The 21,492-nt window shown below is 41.7% G+C and overlaps 2 protein-coding genes across 2 annotated transcripts in view; both read right to left on the bottom strand.

Moving 5' to 3' along the window:
- Window positions 1-19,866, bottom strand: part of grm6a (glutamate receptor, metabotropic 6a) — a 23,020-nt gene extending 3,154 nt beyond the window's left edge. Inside the window, exons 1-13 of the mRNA XM_062426528.1 lie at window positions 19,567-19,866; window positions 12,757-12,973; window positions 11,887-12,022; window positions 11,623-11,777; window positions 11,390-11,530; window positions 11,106-11,306; window positions 7,095-7,234; window positions 6,804-6,926; window positions 6,440-6,704; window positions 5,492-5,727; window positions 5,230-5,391; window positions 4,938-5,087; window positions 1,216-1,356 (exon numbers count right to left, since the gene is read on the bottom strand). Coding sequence (XP_062282512.1) covers window positions 1,216-1,356; window positions 4,938-5,087; window positions 5,230-5,391; window positions 5,492-5,727; window positions 6,440-6,704; window positions 6,804-6,926; window positions 7,095-7,234; window positions 11,106-11,306; window positions 11,390-11,530; window positions 11,623-11,777; window positions 11,887-12,022; window positions 12,757-12,973; window positions 19,567-19,851 — 2,352 coding nt within the window. The 5' untranslated portion in view covers window positions 19,852-19,866. The remainder of the gene's footprint in view (window positions 1-1,215; window positions 1,357-4,937; window positions 5,088-5,229; window positions 5,392-5,491; window positions 5,728-6,439; window positions 6,705-6,803; window positions 6,927-7,094; window positions 7,235-11,105; window positions 11,307-11,389; window positions 11,531-11,622; window positions 11,778-11,886; window positions 12,023-12,756; window positions 12,974-19,566) is intronic.
- The window catches only part of irak1 (interleukin-1 receptor-associated kinase 1), a 416,029-nt gene that overhangs the window by 298,711 nt on the left and 95,826 nt on the right, over window positions 1-21,492 (bottom strand). The window lies entirely within an intron of this gene.

Genomic DNA, 21,492 nt, shown 5'->3' with positions numbered 1-21,492 from the left:
TTCAACACAACAACAACCATCAGGACATTCAACAAAGCAACAACCATCAGGACATTCAACACAGCATCGACCATCTGAACATTCAACACAGCAACAAACATCAGAACATTCAACAGAGCAACAACCATCAGGACATTCAACAAAGCAACAACCATCAGGACATTCAACAAAGCAACAAACATCAGAACATTCAACAGAGCAACAACCATCAGGACATTCAACACAGCAACAACCATCAGGACATTCAACACAGCAACAACCATCAGGACATTGGACACAACAACAACCATCAGGAGATTCAACACATCAACAATCATCACAATCAACAAAGCAACAACCATCAGGACATTGGACACAACAACAACCATCAGGACATTCAACACAGCAACGATCAGCACAATCAACAAAGCAACAACCATCAGAACATTCAACACAACAACAACCATCAGGACATTCAACACAGCAACAACCATCAGGACATTCAACACAGCAACCATCAGCACAATCAACAAAGCAACAACCATCAAAACATTCAACACAGCAACAACCATCAGGACATTCAACAGAGCAACAACCATCAGGACATTCAACACAGCAACCACCAGGACATTCAACACAACAACAACCATCAGGACATTCAACAAAGCAACAACCATCAGAACATTCAACAAAGCAACAACCATCAGGACATTCAACATAGCAACAACCATCAGGACATTCAACACAGTAACCATCAGGACATTCAACACAGCAACCATCAGGACATTCAACACAGCAACAACCATCAGGACATTCAACACAGCAACCATCAGGACATTTAACAGAGCAACAACCATCAGGACATTCAACACAGCAACAACCATCAGGACATTCAACACAGGAACAACCATCAGAACATTCAACACAACAACAACCATCAGGACATTCAACACAGCAACAACCATCAGGACATTCAACATAGCAACAACCATCAGAACATTCAACACAACAACAACCATCAGGACATTCAACACAGCAACCATCAGGACATTCAACACAGCAACAACCATCAGGACATTCAACACAGCAACAACCATCAGGACATTCAACAAAGCAACAACCATCAGGACATTCAACACAGCAACCATCAGGACATTCAACGGAGCAACAACCATCAGGACATTCAACAAAGCAACAACCATCAGGACAGGAACAACAGTACATTTGTATTCAGACCTTGAAGCTTCTCTTCCTCTTTTGGACATTTTGTTCGGGGTGGAAAATGATGACGTAAACCTTCGGCATGTAGAGCATCCCGAGAGAGACTGACGCACTGAGGGACATGGACACAGTCAGAGTGGCTGTCTGGATAAACAGCTGTAGAGACAGAGAGACATGCACACGGTTAGTGTTTCATCACCTGCAGAACCCACAAAATCCTCTGCATGATCCCAAGAAACATCTAATTACATCCAGAACCTCTTCAGTGACTACTATAACAGCCTTAAGGACAGGTAGAACCACCTAAAGAGCCCCTTAAATTTCCACAAAGGCAACTAAAAAGGTCCACTGATCCATCTGAGGAACCATTAGAACCCCCTCATGGATTACAAGGACCACCTAGAGGACCATTACAGCCTCCTCAATGACTACAAGAACCACTAAAACCTCATAAGTGACCACAGACATCTCCTAGAAGACATCTAGAACTACCTAGAGAACCTCAGAAATCTCTTCAAGGACCACTAGACCCTCTAGGTTTGGGTATTGGATTCAGTACATTTAAGGGTACCGACCAAATTACGTTGGTCCCACCAAGTGTCTATTCACCTATTAATTATGAGCCTTTCAAAATCCCCCCGAGTTTACCAACAAGCATACACCTGAAATTTCTCTCCTGTGTTTCTGTTTGTACTTATCAGCCTTATTTTACTGTTTTTCTTATAGCCTCAACCGTATCTAAGCCGTGTTGAGTTACTGCTGATGAAAATATTTCCTGCTGCTGCTTCATAATAAAAGCTTTCCACTGACAAGCTAACGGAAGGCTTTCATTGTGAAAAACAAGAGAAAAGTCTTCACTCTGCTGCTCCCAGTGCAAGTATTTATTTGGATATCACCAGCTTGACATTTTGATTTTCAGACACTGCCTGAAGAAGAGCATTGTGTTCAAAACTTTGTGCTATCACGCCTCACGCCGTTCAGAAAGTGTCTGAAGAAGAGCATTGTGTTCGAAACATCACGCTCGTGATATACTAATAAACAGCTGCATTGGGAGCTGCAGTGTGGGGACTTTTCATTTGTTGTTTTGGTCCAGCATCTGCTTTATTCGTCTTTCTGTATGTGCGGGTCCACCACAAAACTTTTTTGAAGGCTTTTATTGTGAGGAACTTTTAGAAAATTAAATGTGTTTATTGCTGAGTTGTCTGAGTTTCATTATTGTTGGACCACAAGAACCACCTAAAGAACCCGTAGAACCTCCTGGATGACTAGAAGAACTGCCGCAATTTTCTCTAAAACAACCACAAACAGATGACCCTTTTCAATGACAACAAGAATCACCAACAGGACTCCCAAAACCTCCTCATTGACCACAAGATCCACTCAATCCCTGGAATCTCCTCGTGGTCCACAAGAACCCCCTAAGAGACATCTTTAAGCTTATTAATAACTACAAGAACTGCCAAAAGGACCTCTAGAACCACCTACAGAACCACCACAAATCGATCTTGTGAACATTTTCAATGACCATAAGAAAAACCCAAAGGAGCCCTAGAACTTAATTGTGCTAAAATACCCCTGGAAGCTCCACAATCTCTTTCAGATGATCACTTTGGTGGACGTGTGTGTGACAAGTGTGATTCACATTGAACTGAAGGTTCTGTGTGGAACACACACACACACACACACACACACACACACACACACACACACACACACACACACACACACACACACACACACACACACACATACACAGCCAGGTTCAATGTGTTTCTTTTATTGTAGAGATTTGAGAGAGTGTGTGTGTGTGTTAAGCCAGTAGACAATAGAGACCTCCTACAGTCCTCACAGTTGTTAATTCCTTTACACACACACACACACACACACACACACACACACACACACACACACACACACACACACACACACACACACACACACACACACACACACATACACACACAGACAGACACAGACACTTTCTCTCTCTCTCTCTGCTGTTTGTTCTGTTGTTCTCAGATAAAAACAGTCAACAAAAAGAAAGCTGCTTCCTTTATTTTTTTTCTCCATCCAACATCCAACATCCGACGCCCCTGAACTGAAGAGGAGAAACGAGGCGAGAACTGAATGTTATCACAGAGAGACAGGAGAACAGACGAGGACAGAGGAGGACAAAACAGAGCGAGGGTTAAAGGATTTCCTGTCATTTCGGTTCTAATTTTACTTATTACTTCCCACAAATATCTCACTCCTCTCCCAGGATTTCCTGGATTTCACCGTAATGAAATTTCACTCAGAGAAACTTCGAAAGGATGAAGTTTATAGTGAACAGTTTTACAGGTAGTTTTGGATGAGACGGTTCTCCTTTTCAAGGGAAGCTCCTGCACAATCTGAGCAGTGATTACCTCTTCTCTGAATATGAACAATAAATGTGTTAAAATCAACTAAATGAAACATCACATCAGGAAGAGCTGCAGCAACAAACAGCGAGATGACATAGTAAACAGTGTCAGTGTCCGGTTAGCTCAGGTTGTCTGGATGAGGTTTCAAGAAGGCGACAAACTCCACAAACCAAGAACAACTAATGCTGTAAATTACAGGTTTCTGCAGGTATTCTTCTGGGAGACGGAAGCAGATTTAAATCCGCTGTTTTCGGCCTCAAAGAAGAGAAACACAAGAAGAAGCTCTCTCTGCTAAGTCTGAAAGCTGCTTTCTTCTTTTTTTGTTTCCTCTCAGCTTTCAGATAAATCTTTTCTAACTGACGCTGCTGTTTCATTCATGTTATTTGTGGCTTTCATCGTCTCCTTTTATCCGTTTGTAACTTTGGTTTTTAACAGTTATTGTTCTATAATTACGCCCTGTGTTGGTTTATAATCTGTATAATCCAGCTGTTCCTCTCTAATTCTGCTCCCGCTCCCTCTCTCAGCTCCATTAAGGACTCACTCCTGAACTCAAACTGAACCAGAAAAACCAAAAACAACATTTACTTGAAATCTGTGTCGGATCAGAATTCAGGGAACAAAACTGTATTTGTGTTAGTGCTAAAACAAGAACAAGCTTTTCAACTGTCAAAACAATTATACCAGCTGCTCCATTCAGTAGTTTTTATGGAGCTTTTCACAATATCACACGATCTTCCCCCAGCAGATAGTTACACTCTAAACTTCTCACATGGTTTCATTTCAATAAATGTTCAAATGATCCAATATTTCAGCAAAAATCAAAGATTAGAGAAAAGTCCAAAAACTGAAAACACATTTGTGTATCAGAACTTAGTTTTTTCTTCTTTCCTCTCCCATTAATCATCTCACCACCCCTCACATTTATCTGCTGACCCTTTGGAGGGGCCCCACCCCTAGGTTGGGAACCACTGGACTAAACTAGCTAACTGTATATAAAGTAGTGTAAACTAGCTCCACCTCCAGCAGCTACAACAGTAACATGCTGCTCTAACACTGATGCTTCACTATTGATAATCTAATGATGTCATATATAATAATATATCAGTCAGAGGGACCAAACCACTTCTTTTACTGCATTCCTCAATACTGCATACTACATCACTTATAATACTTATGTAATTTTACTGTAGTAGGATTTTTCATGCAGGACTTTTACTTGTAATAGAGTATTTTTTCAATGCTGTGTTGATACTTTAACTTAAGTAGTATCCAGGTGTACTAACAACCCCCATGTGACCTTAGTGACCCACCATGTGACCGGCCTTCACCTCTCACCTTCTCAGTGGACTGGGCGGTACCAAAGAAGATTGGTACGAAAGCGAGCCAGACGATGCAGGTGGTGTACATGGTGAAGCCGATTGGTTTCGCTTCATTAAACGTCTCCGGGACACCCCGACTTTTCACTGCATACACTGTACACGTTACCTAGCAACAAAAAAACATGCAGGTTACCTAGCAACACAGAGAGTGCAGAGTTCTACAACAACTCATACCCATCTATCTATATTCTCTGTCAAAGATCAATGAGACATCACATCATCAAATCAATACCGGATCAATATGTTACCATGAGCACGATGCTGTAGCTGAGGCAGCAGATGATTGACAGGTCCGACATGTCACACTTCAGGATTCCTCTGGCCAGATCAGGGTTCGGGGGGCGGAGCTCCTCGTAGTCGATGATGGTGTGAGGCGGGACGACAGCGAACCACACAAACACACCGAGGACCTGAAATGCACACACACACACACACACACACACAGAAACTGGATTATGTGACAAGCTGATGAAACGAAAATAGGAAGTGATGGAGCCGCTGTGTTCTCACCTGGACAGAGATGAGGATGAAGGTGATTGCCAGCTGGGAGGAGGGACTGATGAATTTGGGCGGGGTCACCGACTTCTTGCCCTGTTCGAAGATGCGGTAGATGCGGTTGGTTTTGGTTAACATGGCGGAGTAGGTGATGGCCATGCCGAGGCCCAGCAGGAGGCGCCGGAACGCACAAGCCACCGTATCCGGCTCTACTATCATCAGGAAGGTTATCAGGTAGATCAGAAAGATACCTGCAAGAGGACAGAGAGACAGGTAACATAATTCCTACTGTTGATAATATCCCTTCTGTCATTAGTAATGTCTATCATCTCTGGAGAAAGAAGTGTCAGTACTATTTGTATGGACTTGCTAACAGCCAATCAATGCAAGCCTTCTTGGATTTAATGCAACATGTGATTGGCCCACTGCCACAGCAGCTGTCTGTAGTGGCATTTAAACCCTTACATACTGGTAGTATTTCTTTATAATTAGTGTATATACCAAATTTTGAACCACAGATATATTTTGCATTCACATTTTCTTTAGAATTGACAGTATTACAGTGAAAATACATTCGCAATCACACTAAATTATGATCTTATGTTGTCTAAAATGAGAATAAAGCGGCCATAATTATTTCTGTTATTTACTGAAAGTGAAAGATGCAACAACATTTGAATGGTAGGTTTAACAATAACCTTTAATAACCCATTTTTGCACATTCTGAGCCACTATAGGAAAAGAAATACAATTTCAGAGTTCAAGAATGTAGTTTAGGTTGTTTTTAACTGCTTTCAAATGTCAAAATAGGTCAGATTTGACCCAAATAGTATGTAAGGGTTAATGCTTCTATTCACATGATGGTTATTGAATGAAGTCCTCAGTTGGTATCAGTATCACTTTAAGACTACTTGGATTGGTGCTGATATCCTAATTTTAACGATTTCCAGCCCTACTGTTTACCTGTCAGTAGTACGTAGCTGAGCTCTCTTCCTGACGCTCTAACGATGGGCGTGTCATTAAAACGGATGAAGGTGATGACCACGCCACTGGTTGCTAAGATACCAAGTGTGGCCAGGGAAGCGGGCACGAGGGCCCAGGGGGAGTTCCACTCCAGTTTGATGATGGGAGTCGGACGACAGGCGGTCCTGTTTGGAACGGGGCGCATGTCCAACGGACAACTCTCACAGTTAAACTCATCCAGCTGGTACTGATACCCGTCACAGAGCTGCAGACAGGTCAGAGACACAGACAGGTGCGTGAGAAGGGATCACGGCTAATTTAAAGATGTTCTTAATGTGACATGTGATGATCGTGATGAGTTTACCTCACAGTGCCAGCAGCACGGGACGCCCTTCACCATCTTCTTCCTCTCGCCTGGGTTACATGGAAAACTACAGATGGACTCAGGAACTGATTTATCTCCTCCAGACCACTGCATCTCCTCCAGCTGAGAGACAGACAGACAGAAAGAGGCAGACAGACAGAAAGAGGCAGACAAACAGATAAGAGAAAGACAGATGAGAGACAGACAGGTGAGAGACAGATGGAGGTGGACACACAACAGGTGGAGGTGGATATATACATCCAAACACTCGGAGTCCAATTAGAGTCTTACATTGATTCGCAGGTTATTGGTCCACTGGCCGATGACATGGTAACCAGGGTGGCTGTGATTGGTCATCTGGAACTGAAAGATGTCGTAGCGACCGGGTGCGTCGCCGTTCTCATTGAACAAAACGCTGGTGCCTGCACTTCCTGTTGGACAGACAAACAGACGGCTTCAATGAGTTCACCTGTAGACTCCCAATAGGTGGACGATGACATCATCGGCTTTGATTGGACAATGTATGTCACTTTCTGTTTTATGGCCAAACCTCGAAATTCACCGCACTGCCACACCCACCAGGTGTAACAGAGGCGAAATATTTTGATAACTTTTCATCGTCAAGGTCTTAAGATGATACTTCGTGAATTTGAAGCCGGATGGAGGAGCTCGTTAAAATATGAGGCGTGGAAATCGTGAAAATTCAAATCAAAATGCCCAACTTCCTGTTGGAGTTAGAGTATGGGTCCAAGAGACTTTTTTGTATGTCTTTACATACCGAATTTTCGTTCGTCTACGTCAATCTGGAGTTGTGTGCTTCAATCTAGAGTGAGGGGCTCAATTGTTTGAATTTTCTAGGGGGCGCTGTTGAGCCAAAAAATAAACCATATGTTTCATAATGTTCTCACATCATACAGGTGGTGAAAGAGCAGCCGGGATATTTTTACTTTAATACGCATCTCATACGTGAGAACAATGTGACCTCCTCAAAAATCAAGATGATTCAGCTGTGGTGATTAATTAGAAATATCCACAGATAGATTTGATTGATCACAAATGGCACGACTCAGTCAGGACCAAATCATTTTATTTTGTTTCAAATGGGAATAAAAAACAAGTGAAGAGAGCGTGTTCTCTTTTTCCTCCTGCAGAGTGTTTTCAGCAGCTGCTCACTTTAATTATTAACACACACACACACGCACGCACGTACACACACACACAGGTACACACACACAGTCCAGAGAGGAAACATGTAAAGTGCATTAACTGATTATCTCTCGCTGTGTCTGAATAAAGAGAAACCGGCTGTGAAAATCAAACTCACGTTATCTCCACAGACCTGAACCTGAACTGCACAGAATACATAGAACACACAGAACATACAGAACACATAAAACATACAGAACACCACAGAGAATACGCAGAAGACAAAGGTAAAGGCTGCATTGAAACCTACCCACCTACCATACTAACAGTCTTTACTGATTTGGCCTGGCGTAAGCAGTATGCAAACAAAAGCTAAATCTGCAGTATGCCATAAATACCTGCATGTCATATTGATTTGGAAAAACCTCCAGTATGCATCCAACCAGTCTGCTTAGTGTATCCCACAATTCAAAGCGTTTAAAAAGTCACAACAACCATTATTTTTTAAATGGCGGACAGCAACACAGCAGAGATTTTGAGCCAAGCTAAAAGCTGTTGTAATTTTCGCTCTAGGACTGTTCAAAATGTAATTTTATTACTTTTTAATATTTTTTCAGGCTGGGAAAGTAACCATTTAGATTCCCAATATGTGGTCTGTTTATACATAATGCTTGTTTGGAAATTGGATTTTTTTGGAGATGGAGAGAGGAGTTGTTAGTTTATCTTGACTGTTGCCATTAGCCGCTTCCCAAACCTGGAAACCAAAGTGTGTGGTTGAGCAAGCAGCGGAAAAGTGATGGTGAACGTGAGCAAACAGAAGAAAAGGATAGCAGTAAGTTGTCAGTCTGGCAGTAAATGTACAGCACAGACTACAGTGTGTCAGTTAATAAAAGCTCCAGCCTCTCAAGACTAAGAAAAGTGTTGTCTATTGTTTCCCTGGCTAAAACAAAAACATGACGAAACTCCTCTCAGCTGTTTCTTCAGAAGCCTTAAAACAACGTTCTTTGTGCTGTTTGTTCTTTATGACAAATACCTCTGTGAGGACGGAGAGCACAGAGGTGGAGCATGTGATAGTGGATGCATCAAAAAAGTGCCTGACTGTGACACCACACTCTGCTGTTCACATCCTGTCTGCAACGCTGGTTTCTTTAAACCCTCTTCCATCTCGCTCCTGGGCTGGAAAGTGGAGCAAATGCAGGAGTGACTAAAGCATGCATTCTCTCTAATGGCCATCAGGGGGCGACTCTACTGGTTGCAAAAATTATTCTGATTGTATGGAGAACACTACTTCTCCCTTGATTCATTATTAAACAGTTTCCTAATGAGATTATGGTGTCAATCACTAGTTTCAATTTTTGTTTTCAGTACAGCATGATGTTACATTTAGTAAATTATGGTGTTGTTGTTGATGATGTGATCGACAAAGTCACTACTACAGCAGTGTCATTGATTAAGTAACGTTACCCCAAATTCACAGAGTATAGATGTAGCTGCTGTTACTTCAAAATATGTTTTTAGTTCATGAAAATTAATTGTAACATTTTGGTCACCTAAAATGTCTAACCCTTCAGCTGTTTTTTTTCAGTAAATGCATTTTGTTTTAATGGTTTAAGTCTTGTTTTTCGTCAGCAACATTTTTCATTAGCATTAGAGATATCACAGTTAACCATAGACAACATGTACTGCACTAACAAGCTTGCAGCTGGCAATTAGCGCTAGGGTCATTTCTGGCTCCAAAAATCAAAGATTGCAACAGTCAAAGCACTAAACGCGATGCTTCTAAAGGGCAGTCCATAAAGCAATGGGTGACAGCAAAGTGACTACGTCCATATTTTTACAGTCTATGATTAAAATCAAGCATTAAAGTCTGCAAAGATCCTTTTTCTCCCTAAATGGAGACTTGCTGAGCTCAGATGTCTTGGCAGCAGATCACATTGATGACTCCACAATGTTACTAAGGGTTTCTACTCTAAAAGGCTGATTGTCCTGTCAAACATAAAACACTTTCAGACAGTCAATCTGGAACGATGCTGGCTGCGCCTGCCTGTTACAGTAAAGGCTTTTTGTCTCTCAGATGTTAGGTAAATGTGCTGTTGTGGTTCTACTCAAACATGGCTGACAGTAGTGGTTACAGATACAAATTTCTCTCTAAATATTTTCCACCAGTTTCTGTCCTGAAGCTCAGAGACACACATGGAGGGAGAAACTCTGGGTCGAGGGAGTTCATTTAAATCCAAACCGAAATACATGAATGTTCTATACATGAGTACGCCTCTGCTGAGTGATTAAATATTGAGACAAGAGAGAAGAAGATTCATGTAGAGAGGGAGAGAGACGGGTAGTCAGACAGACAGGCAGAGGGACAGACGGGTTTCATGGCGTGCAGCTTTGCCTGTTCTACATTATATCCTCTCAGTCTTCCAGCTGCTGCAGCTTCTCGTCTTTATAAAATATGGATTTGATCTCTAACAGAATGAAGCTGCTTCAGTTTTTTTCGGTTTGGAAATTGTCTTCCCGGGTTTCCAGTTTCTGTCCTTTCTGCTGGAAGACAGAAAACTGACAGTAAAAAACATGTTTGAAGACTTCTCAGGTCAACACTCGGCAGTCTATCTACACTAGAGGGACAGGAGGTAATCATCTTAGGACAACCATGGATCAACTATCAGTCAATACAGGAGCTGGTCTGCAACACCATTAAAAATCCATTCACACCTGGACTCACAAACCAGGTGGATTAACCACTTTCACATGACCCTTAGCGGCTCTCCAGGTGTGATGGAGCCTGCTGAGGTGTTTCTGGCCCCATCCAAATCCAGTCCACTTCACCACCAAGTGTCACTCACAGCTGTGGACACCTTTAATGAAGGGGAAGGTATAAATGGATAGCCAAATTATGGGGCACCCTTGCCATGCTACCAGAAAAAGGAATTGGGTTGGCAATTAATATGGCGAACCTCCACACAAACGTGCAAACGAAGGGGGAGTGGATAGGGCGAGGAGATAGAGGTAGGTTTGGGATCGGGCCTACATGTCGCATGTTTTAATTAGTACTCGACTGTGTGGAATGATGTACTCTTTTTATTGTTGTTTTGCATGCTTTAATATCCCTGTTGGATAAACCAATCAATAAGTAAAGAGGAGGACAGCCAGACTAACCGTTGAAGTTGACAGCTCGGATGTAGTCGAGCAGCATGCGTCCCTCCACAGGGTCCATGTTGCCGCAGACTCCGGGGCTGCCGGGACACAGATCCTGGTGCATGCTGTGCAGCGCGTACGCCACCGAGTACACCGCATCGATCACGAACTGCACCTTCCCCTCCTGCTCGTACGATGAGTCCCGACTGATCCTCTCCTCACCTGTTGGGACATACACACAGTCACATGACATCATACTCATACACAGACTCCACCCCCCCCCCCCCCCTCAGGTGCTAGCATACCTGTGCATTTTTTCTTGTCTGGGTCCAGTTTGATTCCAGGTCGAGTCAGTTTACATCTAAAGTCGTCCTCCCAGAACTCGGCGAACCAGATGTTCCTCCGATTATTCTCCAGAGAACGAGAAGTGAAGTACTGATCGAAACCTGAAAAACACACACACACACACAGTTATATAACCACACACACATTTATACACAAACGCACACTCTATCAGGCTGTTACTTCCTGTCGTTACCATCGATGCACGCCCGTTTGGGGAGGATGGTGACGGCACCCTCAGCGACTTCCTCCAGGTCTGCGATTGGTGAACTCTTTGCCCCCCAGCTGTCTGACCCCACGAACAGGAAGTGACCAGTCAGGTTGGCGCGTTGAGCCGCCTCGAGGACCCGCCTACCAGGAACAGAGAGTCGGAGTCAGATTGGAGTCATGTGACCATCAAGTCAGGATTGTAAAACCTGGATCGGACAGAACATGACGTTTGTTTGTTTGTGTTGTTTACTTGATGTCGTCCTCGTTGGCGAAGATAATCACTCCTCTGGCGTTACTCGTCTCCATCAGACGTTTGATGATCTTATCGAACTCTCCGTCTGATGGCTCACGAGGAATCTTCACTGACTGAGCGATACACACCCCACCTGAGAGACAGAAAGGTCTACTGAGTGACAGAAAGGTCTACTGAGGGGCAGAAAGATCTACTGAGAGACAGAAAGGTCTACTGAGGGGCAGAAAGGTAGATATCTAACACCACCTGAGACACAGAAAGGTCTACTGAGAGACAGAAAGGTCTACTAAGGGACAGAAAGGTAGATATCTAACACCACCTGAGACACAGAAAGGTCTACTGAGAGACAGAAAGGTAGGTATCTAACACCACCTGAGACACAGAAAGGTCTATCAAGAGACAGAAAGATCTACTGAGAGACATAAAGGTCTTCTGAGGGACAGAAAGATCTACTGAGAGACAGAAAGGTCTACTGAGGGATAGAAAGGTCTACTAAGGGACAGAAAGGTAGATATCTAACACCACCTGAGACACAGAAAGGTCTACTGAGAGACAGAAAGGTAGGTATCTGACACCACCTGAGAGACAGACAGCTCTACTGAGACAAAGACAGGTGTACATCCTTCTACATCATTCTGACTGTAGATCAGTGTAATATTTCTTGTTATTAAGGTTCCTTGCAGCTTTATACTGCTCACTCATAGCTGAGATGGGCACGAGGGGTGAGAACAGTTTAAACAGGTTATAGATGAATGATTAGTATAAACCAATCAAAATGAACCTAGACTGTGGAGAAGTAATCATTTTAAAATGAGCAGAACATCTTCAGGCTGGTAAGAAAAAGCAGAAAAAAATAAAACATGGTACCAGCCTCTCTGGAGATCTGCATGAAGGCGTCCACTCCGCTCTCTCCATAGTTTCCCTCCGAGGCCAGCGTGGACACATAGTTCCAGCCCATGGCTTTGACGATGTCCAGCATGGCCTGAGCCTGGTACGAGTCCGGAGGAACCACCCGAGAGAAAAAGTCATAGCGGTTATTATCGCTCAGCTCCGGAGCCGTGGACGCGTAGCTCACCTGAGGGATCTGAGACACAATAATCAGTGTTAAGTAGGAACTGATGGTCAGAAGAGACTTTACAACTTCATAGCACAAATCTAATGTCTAAACACTTTTCAAACAAGATCAAAATTAATGAAACATTTCAGTGAACATTTTCCTGGATTGAACTGGATGGTCTTTATTGTCCCTGAGGGGCAATTTAGTTTGGAAATAGTAGTCAACACAACAAATACATACAAACAAATAAATGAATATAAAGACAAATTATATATACTAAACATGCAGTAGATGTACAATGAGCTATAAAAGACACCATCAGTCCTTTGTTAAAGTGTGTGTGCAACAGTAACTATAACCCAACAGCTGAGGGAACAAATTATATCACATATGTGATTGATTGATTGATGGCAGGAGTCGAAACTCTGCATGAAGACAGTGTTTAGGGTCCATTAGGATGACCTTTGCTCTCTGAGTTGCTCTAACTTTATAAACATGGTCAATATAGTCCAAGTTGGTGACAATGGTCTTGTAGCAAAGTTTAATGTTCCTCAGCCTATTTTTATCGACCATGCAGAGGCTTCCAGACCAACAAATCATTGCAAAAGTTAAAATTGACTCAATAGAAGATGAATAAAACATGTCCAAGAGCGATCAGTCAGTGTTAAAACTCCTCAACTTTCTGTTAACCCTCCTGTTGTCTTCCTGTGACTGTACAACTTTTGTCCTTTGTCATAAAGCATAAAGGTAGAAATTATCACCCACTACTGTATTAGACCTTTTTACTCAACTTCATTCCAATTTATTACCACAGGTTTTACACATATTTTTTGGGAAGTTATGGTCAATAGGCCTCATTTAAATGAAACTATACCATATTTTTGAGTTAACGCCATTCCTCCTCCCATGTCAAAACTGATCTGACGACAACAGGAGGGTTACGTCAATAAACACAGTCTCTGATTGGCCTTTTTGCAGAAGGACTCAGTGCTTGCATCAAAAGTCATTTTGTCATCCATGGTGCCCAAACACTGGTACTGGCTTACTGTCTACACAGCTGCTATTAATAAAAGTATTATTAGTAGAATAGTCGTAGAATACAAAGATGATTTCATTAAAACACAAACAAAGACCTCACCTGGCAAACACACCTGAGTTTATTTAACCTGAACTACAGTCAAAGAATCTGACAAACATACGGCCGATTGGTGGTACTGGAAACACACACACACACAAATACACACACAAATACACACCACATACACACACACAGTGAGAGGATTAGGGTTGTGTAACAGCAGAATGTGTGTCAGGGCATCAATAAACTGAAAAACAATCACATTAACCCTGTGTGTGTGTATGTTAGTGTTTGTGTGTGTGTGTGTGTGTGTGTGTGTGTGTGTGTGTGTGTGTGTGTGTGTGTGTGTGTGTGTGTGTGTGTGTGTGTGTGTGTGTGTGTGTGTGTATGTGTGTGTGTGTGTGTGTGTGTATGATAGTTTGTGTGTTTGTGCAGATTAATGAAGGACTCCACATTAACGAGCTCCTAAAAGCAGACCTCGTTACGACCGTCATCTTCATCATCATCATCATTACCGTGCCGGCAGAGAAACGCTTCAGTGGAGCGAAACAAACAAGATTTTGTGTTTCGGCCTCCAGCTGATCCAAACTAACTGCTCATCTGTCAGCGTCTGATCGTGTCTGTAACCATCACGCAACGCACACTGCGCTCACTGATTGGTCGGCCGCGTGGAGCATCAACAAAAACTGATAGAAAATAATATATTATATATTACATGTAATATAACTATATGTAAATAATTATTTCACTACTAAAAAGAGACTAAAAGCAAATTTAAAAAGTACATTTTGAAAACAATTTCTATGAGCAACAACAAAGTTTTAAACAAAATCTAAATGATAATGTGAATAATGAATAAATCAATTTTAATGTTTTATTGAAGCAGTTGTGAGATCACACACTATAGCTCCTGATTGGTCGAACAGTCTCCTCTAGCAGCCAATCATATCTCCTGTTTGACCTGTTGCTCTTCATTCAGTAACATTATCTCTGTCATTAATGTCTGACATTATAGATTCATGAAATAATTCATCTTCAATCCACTGAGAATTAAACAAGAAGCAGCAAAAAAAACTGTTAAACTGTGAAAACAAGAAGGCAGGACACACATTTACAGCAGTGGAAGAAATACTCCGATCTTAACTTCAATAAAAGTACCAATACAACAATGTACAACTAATCCATTAGTCCTGCAATACAAATCCAATTCAAGTAAAAGTACAGCAAAATGTACTTAAAGTATTAAAGTAAAAGTTCTTATTCCATCCCTATGACTGATATATTTTTACATCTGGCATCATTAGATAAGTGGTTTCCAACCTTTTTGTCTTTTGACGTCTTATAAAAAGCAGTGTGTAGTCAGGCTCACATTTCAGATGTCTATGAGATGTTAACAGCTCCACCAAATAGTGATTTTTCCCTCTAAACTTCTCACATGGTTTCATTTCAATAAATGTTCAAATGATCCAATATTTCAGCAAAAATCAAAGATGAGAGAGAAAAAGTCCAAAAACTGAAAATAGATTTATGTATCAGAACTTTTTGTTTTTGTTTCTTATGATGGACCAAATCTGTAGTTTCATGACAGAAACTAATAGATTCATATCATTGTCAGGGTCATCCATAGTTATCCAAGAAGGACTGAACGGAGGGTAACTGGACTTTATTGTTGATACTTTAAGACATTTTGCCACTCATCTGATCAGTTTCTTCAGCTCTGACTGAGTGTCTCAGGTATTTAACCTCTTAGAGATTAGGTGGTGTAGAAATGCAGAAAATGTGTTTTAAATTTCTTTTTTTTGTCCTGGAGGAGGAACCCCAGAACACCACAATCCACGTCAAAGTAAAAAAAAACCTCAACAGAAGAGGAGATCTACAACACCACTCATCACCGAAACTACAATCAGGTCCTTTAATCCCTGCCCAGGAGACCACATTCAGCCTCAGGTGACTTCAGATCGAATCAGATGCAGAGTCCTGAGCTGTCTGATTGATGTGACGATGTCTGAACACATTGACAGGTTTCAAACCTCTACCTCGATCCTCTCAACAAGGGAGCACAGGTGCAGATAAAATCACAAAGTGCAGATTTGTGCCAAAAAAATACTAAAAAGGGGAGAATTATGTAATAAAAAATATTCATTATAAAAGTTCTGCTGAAGTCAGACACCTTCACTCTTTAAATATGTGGAACTTCAGGCTGATGGTCCATATGAACAGTGAAAGAGGTTTTCCTCGCTGTAATCATTCTTCCTGTTCATACTGACTATTAAAAGATCTCCTTCATATGTGCTTTCAGTGGATGTGACGGAGGACCAAATTCATTCATTTAAATGTAGATGTGAATCTTATATTTAGCTTCATCAGTCTGAGTTAGCCATATCAAGTGACATCTGACACATTTACAGACTTTTTTAGCATCAAATTCCCTCTTAGTGTTTCCCTGTTGAGCTGTGGTGTAACCATAGTAACAAAAAGACTTTGGCTCTAAAAACACTGTAACGTTGAAACATAGAAGATGAAGATGTGACTCATTTGGACGACTGAAGCTTCATATTAGCTTCAGATCAACTTTTAAATACATTTTTTCACAGAAGGAGGACTGTTGATTTAGTCCTCCATCACTTCCATTGTAAACATTATGAAGGGATCTTCTAATGGTCAGTATGAACAGGAGGAATGATTACAGCAAGAAAAACTGCTTTAATTTTAATTTGAGCTCCTGACTGGTTTAAAAAACGGAGAATCGTCCTTTAACACTGAACTATAAACAGCGGTGATCTGTGACTGGTGATCAGCTGATGACACGTTAACATAATGAACCTAGATGCTGCTGAAGCCGCTTCTTCTTCTTTATTCTGTTTATACTCTCTGACTGTTATATGTGCTGTTCACACATGTATGTTCTGTACTTCCTGTGACAATATCTCACTTATTCTGAGACTTCTCACCATCAAACTACAGATAATTAATAATAAATCAAATCAAAAGTAATTGTCTGAAGCCCAGCTGTAGTTCAGACGGACAGGAAGTTGTGTTATTGGGGCTGCAACTAACGATTATTTCCATTATCGAATAATCAGTGAATCGTTGTCTTGATTAATCGATTAGTCATTTAGTGTATAAAATGTCAAAAATGGTGAAAAATGTGAATAAGTCCAAAAATATTCAGTTTACTGTCATAAAGGATGAAAAGAAACTAGAAAATATTCTCATTTATGAAGCTGGAATCAGAGAATTTGGCCTAAAAATGAGTCCATGTTATAGTTTTTCTGGTCCCGTATGCGTCTGGATGCTGTCCTGCTCTCACTCTCTCCACTTCCTGTATGTGATATATGACATGCATGTAACTCTTCAGTACATCTGCATGTTGATGGTCTGTGTTCAGTTAGTCAGAGCTGCATCACCAAAACGATATTAGAGCTGGATGTATCGATCAGGTTTGGTATCGATCTGATATTCTGATCATCTATGCATTTTAGTTTAATGGCTTTAACAAACTGCAGTTATAATAATCTAATAATCTGCTGATCTGGACTGAACACACCCACCCACACACACACACACACACACACACACACACACACACACACACACACACACACACACACACACACACACACACACACACACACACACACACACAGACACACTCATTAAAAGCTTTTATTAGAGAACGGCAGTCAGTCACCCAAACACAAATTGTCTGTTTCAAACATTAATCCACCGTCCAGACTGTCTGTCCGTCTATCTTCTGCTCAGGTTCTAATTCAGTAAGTTTTTTTCTGAGAAGCTCAAATTTGGGAATTTAAAGGATTTTTTCACAGCAACATAAACACATCTGACATAATTAAAATCTGATTAGAGGAAAATAAACTGTAGTGTCTGTTTGGTTAAAGGACAGTGTGACCAGTCTGGTGACTCTATATATATTCTTTACTTCCTCATGTTTGAATCCACACCAACAATTAACTGATCTACTAACAAGTAATGTGTGTGTATCAAAGTCTGATATATCTTATTCCTCCATTGTTGTCCAAAAACACACAATCAGTGAGTCACACCGCTGCACTGATAGACATGTTCCTTCATTATGAAGAGTTTAGTCATGTTTGTTTGTTTAGAAAACGTTGACCTGTGTAGATGTGCAGCAACACACAGAACATTCATTACTGATCCAGAATTAATGAAGTTACCGCTTCTGCCGAAATGCACACATCACCCTCGATTTAAAGACGCACTCATCACTTCAGCTGCTGTGAGATGCTGCAGGTATTTAAAGAAGTTTGACACACAGCAAGCTTTGGGCAACAAACACAACATCAGTACTGATGTTTCTCCTAAATTTATGATACTGTGTGACATGTTCCCTCATTATGAAGAGTTTGGTCACGTTAGTTTGTTTAGAAACGGCTCCAAAGACTAAGACAGTAGTTCCTTGTAAGCTTCATTTACAGTTTTATTAGCGTGTTGTGCTACGTATCAAAACCTCTTGACTTTGTACTACATCAGGAATTTCTCAGAAAACTTCGGCGTCTACAGCAATAGATGTATTAACAGGTGTATTGATGAATTTACCTTGAACAGTTGCAGGATGCAGGTCAACATGATGGAAACGGAGCTGTTTATCTGCTGTAGCTGTCAATTATCTGTATATTATTAGTGTGTATTAACAGGTATATTGATGAGTTTATCGTTATCTCAAACTGATGTATGATGTTGGTCACCATGTTGAAAACAGCGCTGTTGGTACTGCTGTAGCTGTGTATTAGCTGTATTTTACCCAGTTTACTGATGAGTTTACCTCAATCAGTTGCAGGATGTTGTCTGTATGTAATATATTATATATAATTATGTGTATATCATTAGTGTATTAATGTATATTAACAGTATATTAACAGGTATACTGATGAGTTTATCATTACTCTGAACTGTCGTAGGATGTCGGTCACCATGATGGAAATAGAGCTGGTTGTCTACTGTAGTTGTGCACATTAATATCTGTATATTAATGTGTATTATCTTTATTTTACCCGGTTATCTTATGAGTTTAACCTTGACCCCATCTGTTTTGACAGTTCCTTCTTTCCTCCCTCCCTCCCTTCCTTCCTTCCTTCCTTCCTTCCTTCCTTCCTTCCGTCTGTCCTTCTTCCCTCCCTCCTTCTCTCTTTCTTTCCTTCCTCTCTCTTTCCTCCCTTCCTTCTGTCTTTCCTTCCTCCCTCCCTCCTTCTTTCCTTCCTTCCTTCCCTTCCCTTCCTTCCTCTCTTCCTCCCTCCCTCCTTCTCTCTTTCTTTCCTCCCCCCTAGCTTCCTTCCTCCCTTCCTTCCTTTCTCCCTCTTTTCCTACCTTCTTCCTCCCTTCCTTCCTTCCTTCCTCCCTCTTTTCCTTCCTTCTTCCTCCATTCCTTCCTTCCTCCCTCTTTTCCTTCCTTCTTCCTTTCTTCCATCCTTCCTTCCTCCCTCCCTCCCTTCATTCCTTCTTCCTCCCTTCCTTCCTTGACTCGAGGACAACAGGAGGGTTAAAGGGTACTATCAGTTTTTACCTCAAACAGTCGCAGGATGTTGGCCACCATGATGGACACAGAGCTTGCCGAGGCTCCGATCACTCCCACCACACGCTCAGGTTTGCGGATGATGGGCGGCTCTCCGTTGGAGCAGCGGATGTCGGACGTGTCTTTCTGGATCAGGGCCTGGACGAAGGTGAGCGACTGCTCCAGAGCGTAGGTGTCTCTGGAGCAGGTGTCCAGGATGCGAGCGCCCAGCGTGATGTTGGGCAACAGCTCGGGGTCGCTGTTGATCTGGTCCAGAGCGTACAACATGGCCTCCATGCGGTGGATGCCCTTCTCCTTCTTCAGCTCCCCGCAGGGCAGACCGTGGGGCCCCCGGGAGTGGATGGGGAACAGGCCACCCAGCGTGATGTCACCAGGGATCTTTATGGAGTGGGGGTGGAAGTGCTGGTGGGACGCGCTCACCTGGAGCACCTGTCCACCAATCCCCAGCCAGAGGAACAGCAGGAGGCGGGGCAACGGGGACGACCGACAGGGTGCTCGTCCAATCCATAGCGAGTCCTGATGATGATGATGATGGTGATGAAAAAGGAGGCGGAGGGAGGTGAGGGCGGTGCCTGATGATGTCATACTGACGTGACATTCAGTGGAGGGTTTTCATCCTGCTGAAGGCACCTGAAACCAACCAATCAATCAATCAATCAATCAATCAATCAATAATACTTCACTACAAGCTTGAAGCCTTTCAGCGATGAACAAACAGCATGAATCTGTGTTGTGTTTACAGTTTCATTATGTCATTTGTTTGCTGGAGACATGGGCGCTATAAGGGGGCAAAAAGTTAGGAGGCCCATGACTGACAGGGGGCCCTAAAAATAATAGAACATTAGCTAATTTTTTAATAAACATACTGTAGCGACTACTTTTCCAAAAGGCCGCTGAGAGACTTAGTAGGCTCTTATCTGTGACACGTCCACAAAATCATAATGAAGTCCAGATTACGTTTTTACTGCAGTTTATTTGAATGAAAAAATCAAAAAGGTACTGACAAGCAGCTGATGTGATCCGACTGTGAGAATAACGTGATGAAAGACGATGGAGATGATGATGACGATGGTGACGGTCAACAGAAAATATCGGAACTCTACTAACTCCCTTTGTCCAAATCTCCCGCCGCCAACCAAGTGAACAGGTAAAATAAGGGGGAAACCACACCCATGTGTCAATCAATGCATGTGACGCAATACGTGCAGCCTAAGCAAATATAAACATAAACAAAACATATTTTGGCTCCTACACATATCATAATTAAATAGACATTAATAGAATTTTTCATTTACAATATAACTATGCACAATGACAATATGTTGCATGCATAACTACACAGTGTTATATTATACAGTTAGTATTGGCCTATGAGAGTTACAAGCCTTCACAGGTAGAAGTGTGTGGTTGCATAAATTGCGCGTGGTTAGCATGTTTACTATGTTGTATTTGATATGTTTGTTGATGTTTACATATTGTATGTTTATTAGTAATCTTCTGTACTGCTTTGGCAATATAGATTTCTGCTCTGTCACGCCAATAAAGCTTATATGAATTGAATTAATACTGCTGTGATTACTCATTCGGATTATACGACAAGGGCGAAATCTTCATACAGACATTGTTTGTGTGTGTGTGTGTGTGTGTGGTGGTGGTGGCAGGGGTTTGGCGTCAGGCTTATCTTGGACTTTTAGCTACTTAAAATAAAAACATCCTGGCAGCTGTGATGAGGCTCAGGATTCATTCATAAAAAGCAGCTTTATTAAAAAACCCTAACCCTTGATACATTCACTGACCCTCTGAACAACAGCAGTGTAAGATTTAGACTTTAATCTAACACATTTCAGACCTGCTTGAGTCACATGTAATAATAGCTGTATTTTGATGGACATTACAATGGATTAGGTTATAGATGAT

Source organism: Scomber scombrus, chromosome 10 (assembly GCF_963691925.1).
Source record: "Scomber scombrus chromosome 10, fScoSco1.1, whole genome shotgun sequence".
In the NCBI taxonomy this organism is placed as follows: Eukaryota; Metazoa; Chordata; class Actinopteri; order Scombriformes; family Scombridae; genus Scomber; species Scomber scombrus.
This window is presented reverse-complemented; position numbering and strand designations above follow the sequence as displayed.